At 37.0% G+C, this 21,134-nt stretch overlaps 1 protein-coding gene across 1 annotated transcript in view; it reads left to right on the top strand.

Moving 5' to 3' along the window:
- Positions 1 to 3,993: 3,993 nt before the first annotated feature.
- Positions 3,994 to 21,134, top strand: part of kcnq5a (potassium voltage-gated channel, KQT-like subfamily, member 5a) — a 123,867-nt gene continuing 106,726 nt past the window's right edge. The window contains exon 1 of the mRNA XM_062995589.1: positions 3,994 to 4,286. Within this exon, the coding sequence (XP_062851659.1) occupies positions 3,994 to 4,286 (293 nt within the window). The remainder of the gene's footprint in view (positions 4,287 to 21,134) is intronic.

Genomic DNA, 21,134 nt, shown 5'->3' with positions numbered 1-21,134 from the left:
AACTCTCAGTTCCCAAATACAGTTCAGTTATCATGAATTTATGAGTGAAGACCACACCTCCAGCAATAGTGGATGAGGAGTAATTATAAGACAATAAGTGAAACAGGGAGGGGATTCTGGGCATGTTGGGCTAAAGTTCTGGGTGGCTCCCTTTTTGTGCTTTTGCCCCTCTTTTTTGTTAAGTAAAACAAAAATGTAAAGAGCTGCGAAGGAAATGGAGAGGAGGTGGATGTGAGGATCGATTAAGGAGGAAAGTATGGGATGATGGGTAAAATATACAGGCAGTCAATTGGGAGCTGGGAGGAGTTTCATTTGAGTCCTTTCTCTCAAACCTAAGTGATTCCATAACCTTCATTTAAAACACTTTATAAAATAAATATTTAGTATTGTTACTCTATTGTAACATCCTTTTACTGATATTACTCTTACTTTGTGTAGCCTTGTGCAGTCTTTTCTACCATCAGTCTGATGCCTACACCCTGATATAATTAAATAATATGTAATTAAAAATTTGAATGTATTAACAGTAGGTATCTGTGATGTATATCCTATTTCATATTAAATAATTACAATAAATATCAGTGTAAAACTTCAGTAAAGAATAGTTGTGTTTCTTCTATAACTAAACGCAAAATAGGGCGACATTAGATGTTTTGGTACTTATGTGCAAAAAATAAAACATTAAATATCTTTCTGCTGTTTTAAATTAAACACAAGTAAAAATGATTTCAAGACAATTTTCCCACTGTCCAAACTTTTGTGGAAAATCATATTAAATTGCATTCTAATTCTCCAATGCAACAATTCAACATTTTGAAGGTTTAAAATAATGTCAGCTGTTTTATTTAGAATTTTCTAATAACTATAGGCTTCAAAATCACTGCAGGGTTTTCATTCTATAAGGAAAGCGGTTAATATGGGTGATGCACAGCAATATTGTTCCTGAGTTCAATACACATCTGGCCTCTGTCTGTGAGAAAGTTTGCATGTTCTCTGTCGTTTGTGTGGGATTTCTTCCAGGTAGTCTGATTTCCTTTCACACATCGACATATCATGCAAGGGGTGGAACTGTTACTCTTAATCACCCCTGGGTGTGTTAATAAAATAGTAAGTATGGTTTGCTCTTGTGTTTACATTTACTTTTACATTTTCAGCATTTAGCAGACGCTTTTATCCACAGCGACTTTGTCTGAGCAATTTAGAGTTAAGGGCCTTGGTCTTAACTCTAGATGAACCAGCTCTGAACCAGCGACCTTTTGATGACTAGTTCAGTACCTTAACCACTAGGCTACAACTGCTCCTAGTGTTTAGCTGGTATCAGACCCACCGCGACCCTGACTAGGATACGCTGGTTATTGAAAATTAATAATTAAATGAATGAATAAATAAATGAAATCGAGTGCAGGCTGCACATGTGTGCATTTATACTGTACTGGGAGGATCACGTGATTGGTGTGACAGCATCTCTCTCTCTCTCTCTCTCTCTCTCTCTCCGCGTGAGTAGCGCTGCCGCCGCGTGCAGGAATTGCCTTGAGAGCGCGCGGACTCGGTGTCGTTCTTCAGTAACGTCGGTGACAGGACGTCGGTTGTAAAACGTTAGCTGCTTTTCAGTTTTTCATTTAACCTGACTAAAACACACGTAAACTTACATGTTTTATATCGGACGCGTCTTGTTTTATCGTCTTATTCGAAAAAGTAGCCTAGAATAATTGAGCGAGAAACTGCTGCTTCTACAAGTGAGTAAATTAGCAAGCAAGTGGTTTGAGCTAGCTAACCTGTCTGTGCTGTTTGTTTTAGAGCCTTAGTAACCACACAAAGTTAGCTCATAAGCTAGTCTAATATAACGACTGCTTTTGCGTAGGTTAAAACTTAATACGACACTTTGAGTAATATATTTTTTAATTCAGGTTTAATACGATATTAATTCGTCAGCTTTCAGTCTAGATAAAACTCCATGTACAACTCTGTCTGTTTACAGTGACTTTAAATGGACATTCAGAGCTACAGAGCTCTCTCTGGGGGGGGGGGGGGGGGGGGGGGGGGTTTAGTGCTACAGTTCAAACGCGTGTAATAACAGCTTGTTCATCTTTGGTTAGAGGAACATAATTGTAAAAAGAAGCAAAATTAAACCTTAAAGGCGACCCTGACCAGAGCAACGCAATTAACCTGTGGTCACTGTTCAGTATCTAGTGGTGGCCGGGCAACTTTAGTTCATAGTTCATATTTCATCCACATTCTTATCTTAATGTTCCTCCTTTACTACTGTTTAGACATAAAACAGACAATAAAATGATATAAAAGTTAGAGATAAATAAATGCAAACTGGATTTGGGAGCACTTTACGGAATACAGTGGTACCTTGTAACTCAACATCCCCTAAACCCAAAATCCTCGAAACTCAACGCCCTTCATCGAGAAATTTGTACCCTTAAGCTCAACGTGTTCAGTTTGTTTTAAAAAAATGTATTTATTTAATTTCAGATTAACAATGAACGGTCGCTTTGTTCAGCTCTCGGCTTGAGCGGTGAGGTAAAACGTCATCAAAGTGTGTATATGAGACGAATCATATTCACACTTTAAATAAATGCAAACTGGATTTGGGAGCACTTTACGGAATACAGTGGTACCTTGTAACTCAACGTCTCCCAAACTCAAAATCTTTGAAACTCGACACCCTTCATCGAGAAATGTGTACCCTTAAACTCAACGTTTCCCTTAAACTCAACGTGTTCAGTTTGTTTAAAAAAAAATGTATTTATTTAATTTAAAATTAATAATGAACAGTCGCTTTGTTCCGCGCTCGGCTTGAGCGGTGAGGTAAGACGTCATCAAAGTGCGAATATGAGTCGAATCTGCATTTGTGTGGAATAACCGTCTGATTCACTCTGCACTGTTTCACTTTCAAACTTGTGTTACAGCTCGGGGTTCTGAGAAATTGTAAGAATCAGCTTTTTATTTGAGTGTTTTTATATTATATTTGTGTTATTTTCAGTGTGTAGGTGTCAAAAACAACCCCATTATTTTACATAAGCCTAAAATATGTGCATGTCCACAGAACCATGGAACGCATTAACAGGTTTCCCGTACATCCTTACGGGAAAAAATACCTTAAAACTTAACGCCTTTTAAACTCAATGCCAGTCCCAGAACCAGTTGAGGTCGAGTTCCCAGGTACCACTGTACTTTACGTTTTATAGCACTCTATGGGAAAATGTCAAGATACAGACCCTATTCACGAACTTCTACCAGTCTTTGTGATGGTTGTATTAAAAGCGTACACCACATTGCGCTTAGCGTAAATAAAATATAATTGGACCCTAAATAGACTGAAAAGCATGACGAAAGTTATTCTAGGTACTCTGATAAACATAATGTCCAGGAACATTAGGTGTACAATAACCTGCATGATTTCGAATAAGCCTGTATACTGGTATAATCCAGTATACAAGTACTTTAGTATTTACATTTTCGTCAAAGTCTAGCATTAGTTGAAGTCTCCCTACCTCTTTTATATTACGGTTTGTGACCGAATCCCCCACTGTTGAAGGCTGGCCCGGGAGCAGTGAGTGTGCGCACAATAAAGCCGCAAAAAGGCGTAACAGCTTTCTTACCCTTGCGCTCAGTGTCGGGTGTTGATATACAACAGAGTATCTTTGACACTCTCGGACAGAGGGAGGGGAAGAAGAAGCTTACGTTTATGTCGGACGATGCCCTCCCCTCGCCAAATTTCTACCCCTGACATGGTGACACTTCTTCAGAAGCGCAATTTCCCAGTGTCCACTTTGTCTCAACCGGCTGTAGTAAAACCGCTTGGATGCGCTTTAGCAGGTGTATTTGGTGATCTTCATTAAGAACACCGCAGTTGGTTGTAATCTGAACACTTGGTCTTTGTGAGCATCACTCTTGTCGTTTCCGATCCCTCCGGTGCAGTTTACTGTATATGCGCGCTTTGCCGGTGCGTTGCGCGCGTGTCCGGCCAGCACCGGCGATGCAATGCCGCGCGATCACGGCGCCGATGAGAGCACTTCTGGCCTCTGGATGAAAACGTCTCCGGGTCGCCGGACCGAGAACTACGGTCTGAAGGATGTGGAGAGCTGCCGCAAGGCGATAAGCAACGTGGAGGGAGGGAGCAGAGTGCGCGGGGCTCGGCTCAGTCTGCTCGGTAAACCGCTGGCGTACGGAGCGCAGAGTGGCCGCAGGAACGCGCGCTACCGCAAACTGCAAAACTACCTGTACAACGTGCTGGAAAGACCCCGAGCATGGGCCTTCATCTACCACGCTTTCGTGTGAGTACCACCTGTGTTTGTTCTTTATTCACATGCACCTGTTGCATTTTCTGTTTGTTAGTCAGTTATTAGATCCCAATAATCTGTTCAGATCTCACATGTTGATTTAGTAGTTTTTACACGTGTATTAAAATGTTTACTTTTATTTATAAGTATAATCCAGTGATTTACACTACGCTGTGCTTAGTAGGAGCGTTCTTCCAATTATGTGTGCTGACTGCACTATTACTTAGCGTTATGATCAGGGTGACTGCGTCAGTCAACATGAGCAAATAGGCACTTTATTTGGTATGCTGTGTAAGTGTAGCAGGTGCAGCAGTGTTGTTGGAATTTTTAAACACATCGTTGTCAATGGCAGCAGAATAGAAAATGGGAGACTGGTGCTCCAACCAAAACCGACAAGATTCCAGTGAAGGGGAACTGGAGATGACTAAATTGGAAGCAAAATGGGTAAATTTCCTAACAACACTGCACCTGATATATCGGTACAACACAAAATTCTATATTATTACCACCTTAGTGTCACTACAGTGCTGAGATTGGTCCAACTTCCAAATAACAAATATCTAGTCAGTAGGGGTCACTTCTGATGAAACAGTATTAAATAAAAGCACTACTGTAAGGCAAGGCAAGGCAAGGCAAGTTTATTTGTATAGCACCTTTCATACACAGTGGCAATTCAAAGTGCTTTACATAAGGAAAAATTAAAAGCATTAAAACATTCCTGAGATCTAGAACCTAGATCTAGAACCTCAGAAAGACTTCTTACAAACTGTACCCATCATGTTTTTGTAATTGGCTGGCATTGAGTAAGCTTAGTTACTGTAAGGTGGTGAGTGTATGATTAGGATCAGTGTAGACCACTGAACACTGACTCTACTTTAGACTAGTTTATATCTAACAGATTTGTTCTTTGGTCTAGACAGAAAAAAAAGCTTTGTAACTCATGACTGTGTGATTACATTTCTGTGATCATGTCAGACATTTTGCAGGAAAAATATTACAAAAGCAACCCTTTTCTATTACTTTTTTACAAATATGACTTTGTAGTGGTGTATAACATGACGGTGATAATAAACATGAAATAATAGAGGATTTTGACTATATTGCTCCAACCCTTGAGAAAAACATTAGCAATTTCTTTGTTGTATCACACCACCAAATAAAGGAAGGAATGAATTAGGAATAAACACATTTGAATATAAAGTGCTAGTTCACAACTTTTTTGTAAATAACGGAGGAGAGTAAGAGTATGAGAATGTTGACTTTTGTAGTAATGAATGCACATGCTGGACTGCCTCATTCCAACAGCCAGCAGCTGTGATACAGTGTACTGTGAGCTTTTTCTGCAATCATTCAACATAAATCACAGAGTGACCAGTCCAAATCCAGAAATGTTAGTTATGTGCGAGAAAGATACATGGCTTTGTCAACATATTAAAAAGCTAATTTCAATGGCTTATATAATTTGGTTCAAATGTATTTTTGTTTAAGCTGCTTAAAATGTAATTGGCTAAGTGATAAAATCACCACTCAGACTTTTTCATTGATTTTTATTAGCATTCTAAACAATCCTCACTGAGCAATTATAATAAAAACAACCCCTTTACTTTTAGAGTAACACAAAAATAGTTTATTTATAAAGTTATAAAGCTGTAAATGCTCAAACGTTCTTTCAGTGAAAACAAGACTGTTGACTTTCTGCATACCTCCTTTATAGGAGTTTTTTAAGCTGCTGTGTAACGTGAGTGAGGGAGGCTAGCTGTCACTCGGCTGGTATGATTGGGGTGCGGAGAGGGGTTGCAAAGCAGGATGTTGTTGTTTTATTTGCACAGACGGCACAGCTAAGGTCAGAGAGGTTAAGTTGTTACATCTGCAGAGGCCACAGCGTCCCACACCAGTCAGAACTTCACAGAAAATCTAACTTGTATCACATAATCCACTGGCATATCAACAAAGAACACATTTTTTTCGGTAAAAGAGCAGATAGTTTAGCAGAAGTGATTAACGGTGTCAGAATTACGATTGTGCATTGAGTCATTATTAAAAGAGCTTTCTATGTAGTCATGCTAGTGGTCTAGTTATAAGACTTTAAGGCAGTAAGGTGGTAATTAGTGACACACAGCATGGAAAATTGATGTAAAAGCCAAGAGCAAGTGATAATTCTTTTATTTGCTGCATATTTACTCTTTAAAGCATGTTGTTAGTTAATTTAGCACAGCACATATAACTGTGTTACTGGATTTAATGCATTGTGAGTTTTTATTTGTCAAATAAAAGTGGACTGCTTTCAGCATGATCACTAATTAGAATGACTAACAAGAACCACCTAATTGGGACTTTTTTCCCATGTCATTTTTTAAAAGGATCTTTGCCTTATTTAGCATTTCAGGCTTGTTTTTAAAATCTGAGGGGTGCACTTGTAGCTCATTGGTTAAGGTACTTAACCAGTCCCTGGTTCAAGCCCCACAACTGCAAGGCCTCTAAAGTGCTTAAATTATAGAACTCAATCATCTTGTTATAAGACTGTGAGGCAATTACATGGCGGTGAGTAATTATTTTATCCTCCACATGACTCTTTAGACTATTTTGGTATAACTTTTACCATGCCCTTGTATTATATAACCCTTAAAAACCAATGGATTTAGTTGTTCCATGATATGCAATATACATTTGCTTTTAATTTGCAATGAGATACTGGTTAAAACCATGTTGCTATTGATTTGATTCATTTTCATTGATTCATTTTTAAAAAGCACTTCATCCAGTTCAACTGAGTTGCTGTGGGCTTGCCAGCACTCAGAATCACTGAGCACTAGTATGATACATGCTTATGATTTTGATTTGATGAGAAACGATAGAAAATTCTGGTTCGCTGTGGGTCTAAATCATTTGGCGAAAGGTAGGAGACACCACAGACAGGTTGCCAGTCCATCAAAGACAAACAGACACACACACGCATGGCAGTTTTTGGTAGCTCCAATTAGAATGTCTTTGGACTTGTGGGAGGAAACCAGAGCACCCAGAGAAAATCCACGTAGATACAGAGAGAAGATGCAAACTTAACTCGGCTGGGGAATCAAACCCCAGTGCTACAGTGCTACCCACTGCACGACCGTAATAAACATACCATAATCACTGTGTGAAAACAAGTACAAGTAAACCTGGCTCAGCATATTTATAGTGATATCAGTATTAATGTGCTGCCTTAAAATAAAACGGTTCTTCTTTGACAATCTATTTGTCACTACAGTCCGCTGACCACAGCAGATGTTTTTACAGTGTCTCACAGGGCACTCATTCATGTCACCAAGCCTGCGGGACTGCAACTTAGCACATTTTCTGGTCTTAAAGTTATGCTCGCATAGTCTACCAAGCAATTTCTCATAATTTACTAGCCCCCAGCATTTCTTTAATCTAATCCAATCACAGGCACTAGAACAGAAATGAAAGTAACAGTGCTAGGGTGTAGAATGATTAAACTGTGATCTATATTTGTGCACCATGAGAAAGACTGAATATGAGTTTCATGTTCCCACTGCACACAGGAAACATGCTAATTACACTGGGCCAGGCAGCTGGGTAGCACATATCTTGGTTGAGTTGTAATATTGGCTCTGATAAAAATATCCAAGATAAATGTGTTGTAACGTGATGCAAGCAAATCACAAGCTTATTATTATTATTATTATTATGGTTATTATTATTATTATAAGGTTATTATATTATAATTCAATAGGATTTAAGTCAGGACTTGACTACGCCAATCCAAAAACTGAATTTAGTTTATTTAAAGCAATTTGTTGAGTTGCTTCTATGTTTTGCACTTTAGATTATTTAGATTTAAAAATTGGTACATTGTGTAAAATGCAAAGTCAGTTCCAGGACGGTTGTTGTGTGAGGGCTCGAAGGTTCAACAGTGGTATCTGGTCTTGCCCTTCACAGACTGAGATTTATCAGGATTCTCTAAATATTTTCACAATATTATGTACAGTTGACCTTAAATTATTTGCATTTTTGCATTGAGAAATGTTGTTTGTGAACAATTTTCTTAAGTTTGGTGAGCTATAATCTATATTTGCTTGCAAAGACCAAGCCTTTGCTTTATGGCACTTTTATTAGTTAAATAAAGTTCAAGAGAATAAACAAATCTCAGATTTTTGGTTTAATTGCATTTTACGAAATATCCTATATTTTCCAAAGTCCAAGTCAGCTATAAATTAAACATGGGTTGTTTTTCCTAAATTCACTGCCCCACATTTGATAAATGTACAGATAAGAATGCTGGATATATATAAATCTGTAGTCTATTTATATTAGGCAAATGATGGAGCCTGATGTGTACCGTAAAATCTGCTTTGTAGTAAGGTATGATTAAGTGTATATACTGATCAAACTGCATACAGTAGGTACTTGTTTGATTCATTGTTTTGAAACAAGATAGAATTTTAGCAGAACCACTGCAAAACAAAAACAATAGCACCCATGGGTCTATATAATATACAGTATAGCCAACTACAGGAGGACTGTGATGCAGAATCACAGACTGATTTTAATGTAAGACATTATCAAAACAATATCTTTGCAAACATGTCATTAATATAAAAGTGATGTTTTTTACATTTAACAATGACCTATTGTCTTTTTTTGGCTGTGGCCAAAATACTGAGCGTACTGTCTCAGTGTTCTTGGGAATTATTCTAACCAAAGCCTAAACTTTTAATTGTTGTAAATGTACTTGATTTTAACTGTCATGTTTTACCCTATAAACACACTGGGCACTTGGATTTAATGATTACTTTGACTGTAACCAGTGCAACCAGTGCAACCAGTAATGTTTCCCACAGTTATCATAGTCAAAACATGTCGCAGGAAATAAAGCATAAGCTGGTAGTTCTCACAGTTAAAAGGTGTCTTATGGAAAACTGTCATTGGCTCCCGCTCAGTGGAAAAAGTTTTGAGACAGCTCAAACAAATTACAGATCATGAATACGTGCAAAGTGATGGCCGTAAACGGGGTGTCATGCCTGTGTTTCTCTAGAAGTACAGATAGCGGAAGGGGGAAACGTTTTAAAGCAACGCTGATTACTCCAAGGGGCACCTGACGATAGACAGAGCTGAACGCACATGGGATAAAGTGTTACTGGCTCTGCCAGCCTCTCAGAGAGAATAAGCAGAATGGAATATACCGTTTACAAGCAATATTAGACACTCACCCATCAGTGTCATTGCAACACACATTTACTATGTGGTTTCCATTTATTTGTTGACAGAAAAGAAATACAGTATTTCAATGATTTAAATAGCTGTTCACTTAAGATATCTTTGTGTCTGAAATGCAAATATTCATCTTAATGCCATAAAAATAGAAGATAAATTTAGCAGTAGCAATCAGAACACTCACAGTATTATATCTTTTTACTTTTTTTTGAACCATCGAAGATGAAACTTGGGGCCTTTCCTTAGAAAATTTGTGAATGGCTTTGTTTTTGTGTAACAGTTCCAGTAGTATTTATTGATACAGTGGTGGACTTAAGTTGTTAAGTGACAACTATTTTCAAGGTACTTCTGAAGTCTGTGTGGCTACATTTATTACAGTATCATCAAAACATTAAAAAGCATTACTTTGCACCTTTGTCAGCTAAATTAAATGTTTAAGAGAGGTTAACCAATTACAGATTCTTGTTTTGATATCGTTTCACAAAATGCCCCAACTTTTGCTGAAATAGAGTTTGTAGTTTATATGTAGGCACAAGTTCATTAGCTGAACCATAACCAGCAGTAAATGTCATGAGGCAAAACAAGTGATGCTCTCGTTGGTCACTGCTGAAGGGACGCGTGTTTCTATCCCTTTACTTGTCTTTATTTTTATTAGGTGTCCACAGGAGTTCCCCTTTAGATGAAAGAACATTACAGTTCATTACAGATCATTATAGTTTCTCTGTGCATTAACTATGACATGCTTGTGATGTGGCAGTTAGTTTTATATATTGATTCAACTGCAGGTCTGTTTTTAGCATTTAACAATTGTTGTTATAGGATACCTTTAAATGGTGATGGGGTAACAACATTAGACCTGCAGCCCTAATAGTAACAGACAGTTACTTACATAAAACGCATTTCTGATGTCAATGTTATGGATCCTAAGGTCTTAGGGTCTGTAAGTCACTTGCTGAGGATTTATCTCAAGACATTTTCATTCTCTTTTTCATTCTGAGTTTATTTGTTTTCTTTTTATTTTCCAGAATTGTCCCCTGAGCTATATTTATCTGTTTTCAATACTAATATTAAGTTATAGTGCTCTGGAGTCCAGAGGTTCAGACTAAACTGCATTACAGACATACTTTATTATAGATTTCATAGATAGGCCTTTTTACAGTCCTTAGTTTAAACCATCCAGTAATGATATGCACTTTTTAAAAAATAAACGTTTTGCAGATGTGATTAAACTACCAGTATTTGCATGTAATGATCCAACGAAATATGTATGTAGCCAATGTCTGACAGCCTCACTTTGGACATTTTGTTGAAATCAAATTTTAAAATAGTCATATTGCAACAGGGCAGCACGGTGGCACAGTGGGTAGTGCTGTCGCCTCACAGCAAGAAGGGCCAATGTCCTTTCTGTGTAAGGTTTGCATGTTCTTCCTTTTGTTTCTTTCCAAAGGTCCAAAGACATGCAATCAGACCAGTTGGAGCTACTAGAAAATGTCCTTAGTGTGTGTCTGTGTGTATGTGCAGGGCTCTAGACTAACGTTTTGCACTGGTGCGCCTAACTTTTTTTCTTAGGTGCACCAGCACAAAAGTTAGGTGCACCCAAATTTTCGACCGCATCGCATTTAACACCGCAGTTTTACAGGTTCACTTTTTTTTTTAAATCACTGTCCATACAGGCAATATTGACTTATATATAACTAACAATCTGGTCAACATGGCCTCGTCTGATGATCTGTTTGCTGCTGCCTGCCGCTGAAAGGCAGTGGGGAGAGGGGGACACTTGGGCAGTGCATTTATCGCGGCATGTAATGTGTTTTATAGATGCATTGGGCTTTTTCAGCCTTTCAATTCAAAATGTATTAGAACCAGTCACAAATATACTATTGCCGGCCACTGTCTTCCCATGCTCTTTACAGTTAATATAGTAATTATACAGTTAATACAGGTAATTATAGTATTATAGACTAATTATAGCACACTTATAAAAATTATAAAAATAATAATAGAGTAAATGTGTATGTATGTGTGTATATCTATTTATATGTGTGTGTATATTTCAAATTATATGTATATGTTTGTGTGTGTGTGTGTGTGTGTGTGTGTATGGGGCTCTAGAGTGTTAGAGTGTAATCTTAAATAAAGTGCATTATATTATCAGCTTTACTGAATCTTTTACACAGATTCCCAAAATCGCTTGCGGTGCACTCACTGCGTATTTTGACTACATGTATTGTAATATATTTTGGTCTTTTAGTTATTTTTATATTTTACTTAACGAAAATATTGTCGTGTTTTTACTTTCACTATCGCGGCACTTTACCGCTAGCATTAGCCCCTTGCTACTGTAGAGGGTCGGCTCACCTAGCCGCTGTCCGGTGGGGATGCTGCGGGTCTTTTGCTGTGCGGTGGTGGAGGTGTGGGAATAAAGACACACGACAGGGTAGAGTCACTTTAACTGTTTAGTCAGGACTTAAGTGAGCGTTACAACACTTTACACCGCCGAGCTCCAGAACCCGAACTTCCATTCTGGGGACATCCGGCGAGTCTCATATACAAAACTAAACTTACTGCAGAACGTCCGAACGCACGTGTATAAACCTGGTGCTGCATTCTGATTGGCTGAGCTGAATGTCGCTCACATATCACCACTAGAATATTGTCCCGCCCTTCACTATCTCTGATTGGTTTAGACCATGATATTGGCCTAATGTGTGTCTGTTGTTTTGTTTTGTTTTTCTCGGACGCCTGGTCGCACCGGTGCAACCTGAGATTTTTTTTAGTCGCACCATTGAGAAATTAGGTCGCACTCTAGAGCCCTGATGTGTCTGCCCTGTGATGGACTGACAAACCTATATATAAGCACATTAATAGATTACAGCTTTTAAACGAAGCCATTGGTCTGTCTTTATAAAGAACCCTAAACAATTCTATAGTCAAAATAAAACAAGTATTTAAAAACTTTGATGACACTTGTTTTTATTTATTATAGGGAATTAAATACGTAATATGCTATTTGTGTTCAGTTTTTACTTTTACTCTCTTTAGCAAGCAAGGAAGAGTAAACAAGAGTTGTGGCATCAAGACTACAGCTTTTTATTGCTGTTTTAAGACTGCTTTTGTTGTGGTGATTTTTCATGAACTGCTTTTGAAGCGCCTTAACAACAAAATGTTCGCACATATGCTTAACTGCTAATGAAATATATTTAACCATGCTAACTTTTCCATTTGTCAGACAAACATCTCTTGTTTAGGCTGGATTGTTCTTTTTTTATTTTGTGAACTATTTAAGAGTAAAACATTTTTACTGGCACCAGTTTTGTGTAAGTGTATAAATAAGAAATAAACAAAAGCACCGCTGGGGATTCAAACCCCGGACATAAAACCAGCAAGGTATTAACTCAATAATTGTCCAAAAAGGACAGACATCATAACAAGATTTTACATTTGTCATAGACTGGCTGTAAGCTGTGATTAAATAAATTGCAGCCATAACAGAAGCACATCATCCTTAAGCTTTAATTTCTAAAGCCAAACGTTCAAAATGAACATTTCAAAAAGACTTGGGCTTTGATTTAGTTATCTTATATGTGTTTAATGCACTGGAGTACCTTTCACATTCTTATGGGTAACAGCACAATGCTTAAATTCACGTTATTTTCATGACCAAAGCTGCCAGTTTTTTAAGCAAATATTTAGTCTGATTGGATTATCCTTTAGTGAATAGCAAAGATGCACTGCATCATTAATCACATTTACCTCCAGTACAGATTCCCTACAATTGTCTCCTGATGTCTTATCTTGTTAGAGAAGTCAGCTGGTCCTTTGAAAACCAAACATGGTATTAGATAGTTACATTTTTATTGTGAGTTTTAGAAACTTTTATTTACTAATATATGATCTCCAAGGTATGATTCACATCATCATATCTGTTTTCTTCATCTTGCTCTGCTAAGGCACTTATGTTAGACTACTGGAGCTCCACATTTTTTATCCTGTTTGTGTTGGTCCACTGCACAACAATCTGAGAGGAGTTAACTCATATTTGTACTTCCCAGTACAGTGATAGGACCACCCAGTTTACCAAACACGTGTCAGCTGAGACCACAACTCAAGCTTTAACCTAAATCCCAGAAATTAGATTCTGGAAACTTGACCATAATCCAAAAGAGCAGCCAAACTAACGAGAACTGTCCAGTTTAAACATAGAGTGTCAGTGTGATGTGCATGTAATGAACATGGTGACACATTCTGTCCTGCTGCCACTTCAAGTAAAATAAAGGAAGTGATGCCTCAATAAGATAAGAAATGTTGTTGTCAGAAAGATTAGGGAAGGTGCTGTCAGTGACATTCGAGATGGTGTTGTCTTTGGAGGGGCACTGCATACCTAAATCGTGGGAACTTAAATTAAAAATTTCAGTGTTTGACAGGACCGAGAAAACATTAAGCTGTTAGTGGAGGCACCTGAGGTCTAATAAAAGCCTCTATAAGTGCTAGCTGGCCTGACTGGCAGTTAGACCCTTAAGGCCAAGAGTAAACCTAGAGAAGGTCTTCAGCCACTGGTGGCTTTGTCTACATTTCCCAGGCCTCAATTCCAGAAAGAGGTGGTGACAGGGACAATAGGGAAAGCAGAGTGGGACACCGGACACACCTGACAAATGGAAAGTTAGTCTTAGTATAAAAAGTCATTTTTCAGCAAAGCTGTGTCTTAACTGGGGATTTCGGGATGTTGGGGATGTTTTTATAATCTTAATCTCCTTTTTGGCTAGAAAAAGGTTCTCTAAACATTATTTATGTATATTAGTTTTAAGAGGTCCTTTTTCCTTGGCTTTTTGAAGTCAGTAATATAAACCTCTTCATCATCTCCATTGTTTTCTAGATCTTTTCTTAGAATCTTCTGATCGCTTGTCCAGTACCTTAACCACTGAACTGCCACTGCCCATTACTGTAATGTTTTATACGTTACACTGTTTCTTTATAAAGCATTAAGACTTGTTGATCTGGAACTCATAAATGTCTTTTAAATTGTGATTGCATGCTATAAGCTTATATGCAATGTAGTTTTAGCAATATAACTTTAAATAAATGTTTTCTGATTAATTTACAGCCCAGCTGGCTAATAGCAGATTTTGAAGCCAGTGTTTATCAGCCTTTTTTGTGGGCAAAATGACCACACAAAACATGATACCATAGTTTACGTAACCTTTTATAAGTTGCAACAAAACTAGCTGTATTTGTTTTTTGGTTAAACAAATATAATTTGTACTTTATGTAACAAAATTATTATGTAACAAAATTAAAGGAATAAAATTAAAAGTAAAAGGCAACTGGCTGTTTAGCACAACGGGTTATCATGTGTGTAACAGCACTTACCGCACACCTTAAATTATTTTACAACAGCTGACATTTGGAAATGTGTAGCAGCAGATTTCAAACACAGCACAAGTGCACTCTACTGGCTCGCGTAATTTACATCACAACATCATAATAGAATAATCTGTGTCAAGTACGAATAGAAGTACAGAGATTCAGAATTGGCAGATTTAAGGTACCTAATACACAACAGCAAATTAGTTACTATCAACAACACAGACACATTGTCAGATACAAGGTTATTTTGAACAAAAAGAGCTGAAAAGCAGACAATACAGATTACAAATAGCCGTATATCATTTTCCACTCCTGTGTTAAGAATACTAGAAATGAGAAGCTGACTTAAAATATGCAAACTGTGTTTAGTAGGTCAGGCCACCATTTTTATAAGAATATTGCAAAATACCAGATAGAGTCCAGTATTGTCATTGTGGTTTACAGATTGTACAGACATGCTCCCTTTTACAGCTAATCCCTGATAACTATTCCTCTGTGAAGTGCACAATTTTAGTAAGTGTGCAAACGTTAAAAATATATGGTCCTCCTGATGAAAACAGGCATGCTTTGGCATTTTATACTGGAACATCACAATGTCAGCTCTGGTCATGATGGTGAAATGGTTTTGTTGTTCTTACACTGAATTAAAATGTTTTGTCATCTTTTAAAGCTTTCTGCTGTGCACAAAACTGGTAAAATTCTAGCTCTGTTCCCTCCAGTGAGGTCTAAAATTAAAAAGTAAATAATGTGTGTGAAGCGTTTTTTTTATGAATCAGATTTCTAGTGGTGTTCCAGCTGCACTTCAGTTCTCATGGTAACACAAGAAACTTGCAGTTCTCTATGAGTTGCTGTTTAGTCTGCAGTTTCTTTTATTGCTCCATTAGTTTATACTGACACACCACTTCACAAGGATGTAGTTTTTTTATTTCAGTAATTATTTGTTATTCTCTACAGAGCTTTTTTTATAAAGTGTGAAAAAGGAAAATTAGCCTAAAGAGAGCAGGTATGTTTTGTGAGCTGTTTTATAACTCTCACTAGAATAAACAACTGAACTCTTGTTGGCTTTTTTAATCGTGGAACAGCAAGTGGGTTTGTTTTATAGGTATTCACCATGTTTAGCACAGGCTTCTTAGTTTAATGTGTTTACTGATCTACTAGTGTTTTCTAACTTGTAAGTGTGTATGTTTTCTTTATAGAACTGAAAGGTGCCAGTAATTTTGTTTAGTCTTTTTCCGGAGTTCTATGTGGAATCTGTTTATGTGGATATCAAGTTTGACTTTTTTCAGGTTTGAGTTTTTGTTGTGTAATTACAAAAATATAACACATAAGAAGAAAATCATTTGTTAAGAATTTAGCCATGACTTTATGATATCAAGCTAGCATCCAACCTACATTCTATGATTTAAGATGTCAGATATAAACTTCTGGATTTTTTAATTTGTTAAAAAACATTTTGAAACCTCAGAACTTTTCCTCTAGATGGGAGGTATTAGCTATGCTGATTAAGTTAATTCTTTTATGTGCATAAACTCATTTCTTATAACTAATACCATAACTAAAATCATCTTACAATTAATTATACTAAAGGAAATCATTTTGATTTTAGTTATAGCACTTAATCAAACAACAAACCACTTGAGCATGTTTGAACATTATTGTTCTGCATGGTTTAGGGCTTGTAAGGATGATATTCTCTCCTCTCCCTTAGTTCTATGGGTTTCTTTTTGTAAGGGTAGTCTTGTTTACTGCTTAAAATGCTTCGGCATTCAGGCATGAAGCCAAAACAATATTGTTTCTTGTTTTGTGGCCAACAAACTGTTGCCTGATGGTTATTGCAGTTATAGTACAAATTGCAATAGGCTCTGTTGCGGCAGGCATGACCGGGGATGCTCTACTAGCACTTTGATTGTGGAATTTAATTGATCAATGTATAACCAACAATGAAAAATCTGTCTGACAAATACACTTAAATGAACTGTTAGTGTAATTTGTTACACTCTGAACTGTTGTTTTAAACAAGAATACAATAAATGTTTAATTTAAAGATTTTTTTACATTTAGTTACGAGCTGTATGCTGCTTTGGAAAGCCAATTTGCCGTATTCATCATATGTCATCATTAAAGGTTTCACTGTTCATAATTTGACTCACTGAGATCTGAACAACTGCCAATAGATGTTTGAAAGTGTTAAAAGGAATGGAGTCAGTGTTTTTTTCATCTTGAAGTAATTGCTGAATTTATTGTGTTGTGGCCAGCTCATAAAGTTGAAATGCTTTTATCCGCTCTTGCTCTCCCTTTTATCCCTGTGTCATGCTTTCATTGTTTTTTTCCATTATAAATCCTTTTTTATTTCAAAATTAAGAAGAGAACTCTGCCTAATGGTACGAAATAAACAAAACACGCCTTTTGCCTAAAGTGCAAATGGCTTTTAATCAGGGCTCTAATTAAAGTGATACAGCAGGAATTGTTTAAAATTATTTAGAAAAAAATAAAAACATTTTTTGTTTTTGTTTTTCATGTCCTTATTAGCTCTGTCTTTAAAACAACCTAAACAGTAATGCTTACACACAGGTCGAGTGTTATCATGAGCCCTGTTTGTAACTGTCTGTTCTCTACAGCATCTCTGACCACCTTTTTCTTGCTTTATAAATTTATTCATATAGGTGATATGTTAGAGGGGAAAGCCTAGTGAGTGTGGAATATTATTTAAAAAAGGGCTCATTAAAAATACTGTGCAATATATACACACACTCTCTCCATGCCCTTTATTGGGTACTTCTTTGTTGTACTTACATTTGTTGATTATTCTAAAAGCTCTACCTACCATACAGATTAACTTTGTGACTGACTCAAGCCTATCTGTTGCTCTGTATGCTTTATCAAGCCCTGTACCCCATTTATCAGTTAAAAGAAACCCCCATTGGACCCCCAACAACCAGCTGATGTTTGGTTAACCATACTCATTATTGCAATGGTGCACTAGTATAAAATCTAGTATAAAATCATAATACTACAACAAACTACCATGTTATCATAACCTTAGTGTCATTGCACTGCTAAAAATGCACTCAAAGAACATCTAGCTGACGTGGCCAAGACTCACCAATGCCGGGGAACATGAGGGCTATGGCATCTGGTTTAGATCAACAGTAGGGCTACTATGGCTCAAACTGTAGAGAATTTAACACTGGTGATTAGGTGAAGGGCATTTGGGTGGCTCAGCGATCAATTACACTAGCCCACCACCACTGAGATCTGGATTCTAACCTATTGGCCAGCCAGGGGGGGATGGTTAAAGCCCTGCAGTGTCCTGGCACCCTGTCCAGAGTACTCCTGCCTTGCTCCCAGTGTTTCCTAGTGGAACCAAACTCACCGTAACCCATTTTTTTCTGTGCCAAATGTTTTACTTACATGGATTTTTATTTTATGTCATTGATTTGTGTTATTAATGTCTTTGAAGGCACTTTATAAATAAACCTGACTTGACTTGACCCTGACAAGCATAAAGCAGTTGATAAAAAAATTATTTTGGACTATTTTCTCCCCTGGAAAACTTCCTTTTAACTGCAATAATTGTTCACAAATCATAAATAAAAAAGTATTTTGATGTCTTTAAAGTCTCTTGACTGTTCATGCACAGATATTGCTGTTGACTGCAGTGGCCCATGGTCAGGTTCTTGTATAAACATCTATCCTTTTGACTGGCAGTCTCATGGTTGTTATGGAAACTAGATTCTGTAGGCTGTAGCTGGTTGATTATGCAGCGGCCTTTTAAGCAAAGCTGCATGCTGTGAAGCTCTTATGTACAATACTCAGTAATATTAGATGAACTGGACTAAGGACAGCCTTTTATAAGTGCTCTATAGACCTTTGGAAACAAACAATTCTCTGTCATCCTTGCTTAGTTTCAAATTCATTAAGGAAAAACAACATGACATCAGTGGACACCTGCCTCCATCATTGTGTGTTCAGACAAACTAAACAGACATGCAGACTTTGATGCTGAAAGCCCAGCTGTAATAATACAGCAGTGAGTCCTGAGCAGTTAACAAAGTAGGGCTGTTTCTTAATCCCCTGCCTTACCTGCTACAACTGATATCTACCTATTGTGTATGATCCACAGGGCATAATGCTGGCACTCTTATATCCTTCACTCATAGGATGTAACATTTTTCTTGGGTCTATTATTCAACTATCCCCCCAGTTTAGACAATAGCCACCAAACCAGGGTGAGGGGTTTACTTATGTAAATCAACCATAAAATGAAACATTGACTTTTATTAAAAATTGCAGATTAAATATAAATAAAGATGAATTTCAGAAATAAATACATATGAATTTTAAATTTGTATTTTTACCCTCGTTTATGCTTTCACTAAACCCAGCTGTATCCTTGAAAAACCTTTTACACCTCGGTGTGCTCTTCATTGTATTAAACTTGTTTGCACCCTTGCTGACTAGATCACTTGTTCACTGTGTGTATTGTGTAGTCAGGGTCCTGAAGGAGAAACACAGTGATTGATGTTTTCTTTAATACACAAAGACACACAGAAGCAGAGGTACATTATAAAGCCTGTAACATAAACCAAACCAAACAGATAAAAAAGACATTTGCTGTCATTTAAAACAAACCAAACTTTTTTCTAGACGTTTTTTTTTATTTTCTAGACTTTTTTGTAAAGTGCTGATACACACATTCAGAAGTGTAGTTATACAAACACAATTTCAGGGCTGAGACCTCATCATGGATTGGCATCCCCGTCCTGGGTATGTTACTACATTGTGCCCAGTGATTCTGGAAAAACCGGACCCACCATGTCCCTGATCAGGATAAAGTGGTAGTAAGACATAAAAGTAAAATGATTACCTTAAATTGAGGCAGATATAGTTTCAGCATTTTTTAACCTATAACATAAATGATTAATTTATGTGTTACATAAAGACATGGCATTGTATGTGTAATATTAATTCACAAACATTATCCTTCAGCATTATATTACAACAATAGTGTGGCTGTTTTACAAAGGTTTAAATCAGGCATAGCCTCTGGATTTTGAAGGCTGGAGCAGTACTTTATTGATCACTTATCATTATTGTACAGTACATTGAAGGCTCTTTGTCTCATTTACACCTACACGTATTTCTCACCCTTAACTGACCAGCTATGTCAGAATTGCTTACAATTAATAGCATTTTAACGTGTTTGAGAGCATACTTGGGTGGATGGGTCAGAAACTGTACTCTCTGAGTAACCTTGTTATTTTTCACCAAAATGTATCCTACTATTCTTTATGAAGTAAATCTGCCGACAGCTGTGTAAAAGGTTTTGTATCTTTTAACTTAAAAAGACAGTTGTTTTTTTAGTTTTATGCCTACTTTGTGAGTGAACTGCTGTGTTTAGCAGAGCTCTACAGTAAAGCCAATAAAAGCAATTAGAAATAAAATCACTCTCACAATGATTTCTTAGTGGAAATATGCTGATCCATCAAGTTTGGTTGATCTGTTGGCTGGCAGTGAAGGCTAAAAAATTGGTGTGTGTGTGTGCTTCAGTTTTGTATATTAAAAATTCTTACATTAAATTATTTAAATGGTGTTGGTGGTATTGGTGCATCCCTGCTGTTTTTCATTATTAAAATTGGCATGCTGCGATTGATTGGCACTCTGTCCAGGGTGTGTTCTTGCATTGCTTTCTGTGATCCAGACCAGAATGATTCATTCATGAAAATGAATGATTAAAACAGTTTGGCTCAGTTTAAACAGTAAAATGGTCCCTCATGATTCCCCCATGTCTGTAAAATGTGACTTTGTTCTTGTATTCTTGTTCACATTTCTCACATGATCTATCTTCTTTATTCTGAAGACTTTAATATACTTTCATTTCTACATTTGTATATACTTTATATACTTTTATTATTTTTATGTTGTTAGTAAGTTATAAAGAAGAATGTCCCTAATGAAATTTCTATTTCACTTTTGTTGCCTGGAGGTAGTAACAGCTTAATTTCTTTTGCTTAATTAAAATGCAACCATTTTTATTTTCAAAGTCTTTGTACTGTAAGCTAATTATTTAACTCAGTTGGTACAAAGCAAAAACGCCAGACAGGTATATTTACTCATATGAGACCACAGAACAGCAGGCCTGCACTGGTCAGTTCCATGAGTGTACACCAGTGAGCCAAAACATTGGGACCACCCACCATATGCTTCAAAACAGCTCTGGCCTGACAATACAACTGAAGGAGTCATGTGGTATATGTTACCAGG

Source organism: Trichomycterus rosablanca, chromosome 5 (assembly GCF_030014385.1).
Source record: "Trichomycterus rosablanca isolate fTriRos1 chromosome 5, fTriRos1.hap1, whole genome shotgun sequence".
NCBI classification, from domain to species: domain Eukaryota; kingdom Metazoa; phylum Chordata; class Actinopteri; order Siluriformes; family Trichomycteridae; genus Trichomycterus; species Trichomycterus rosablanca.
The sequence above is the reverse complement of the archived record's forward strand: the minus strand, read 5'-3'. Positions and strand labels throughout refer to the sequence as shown.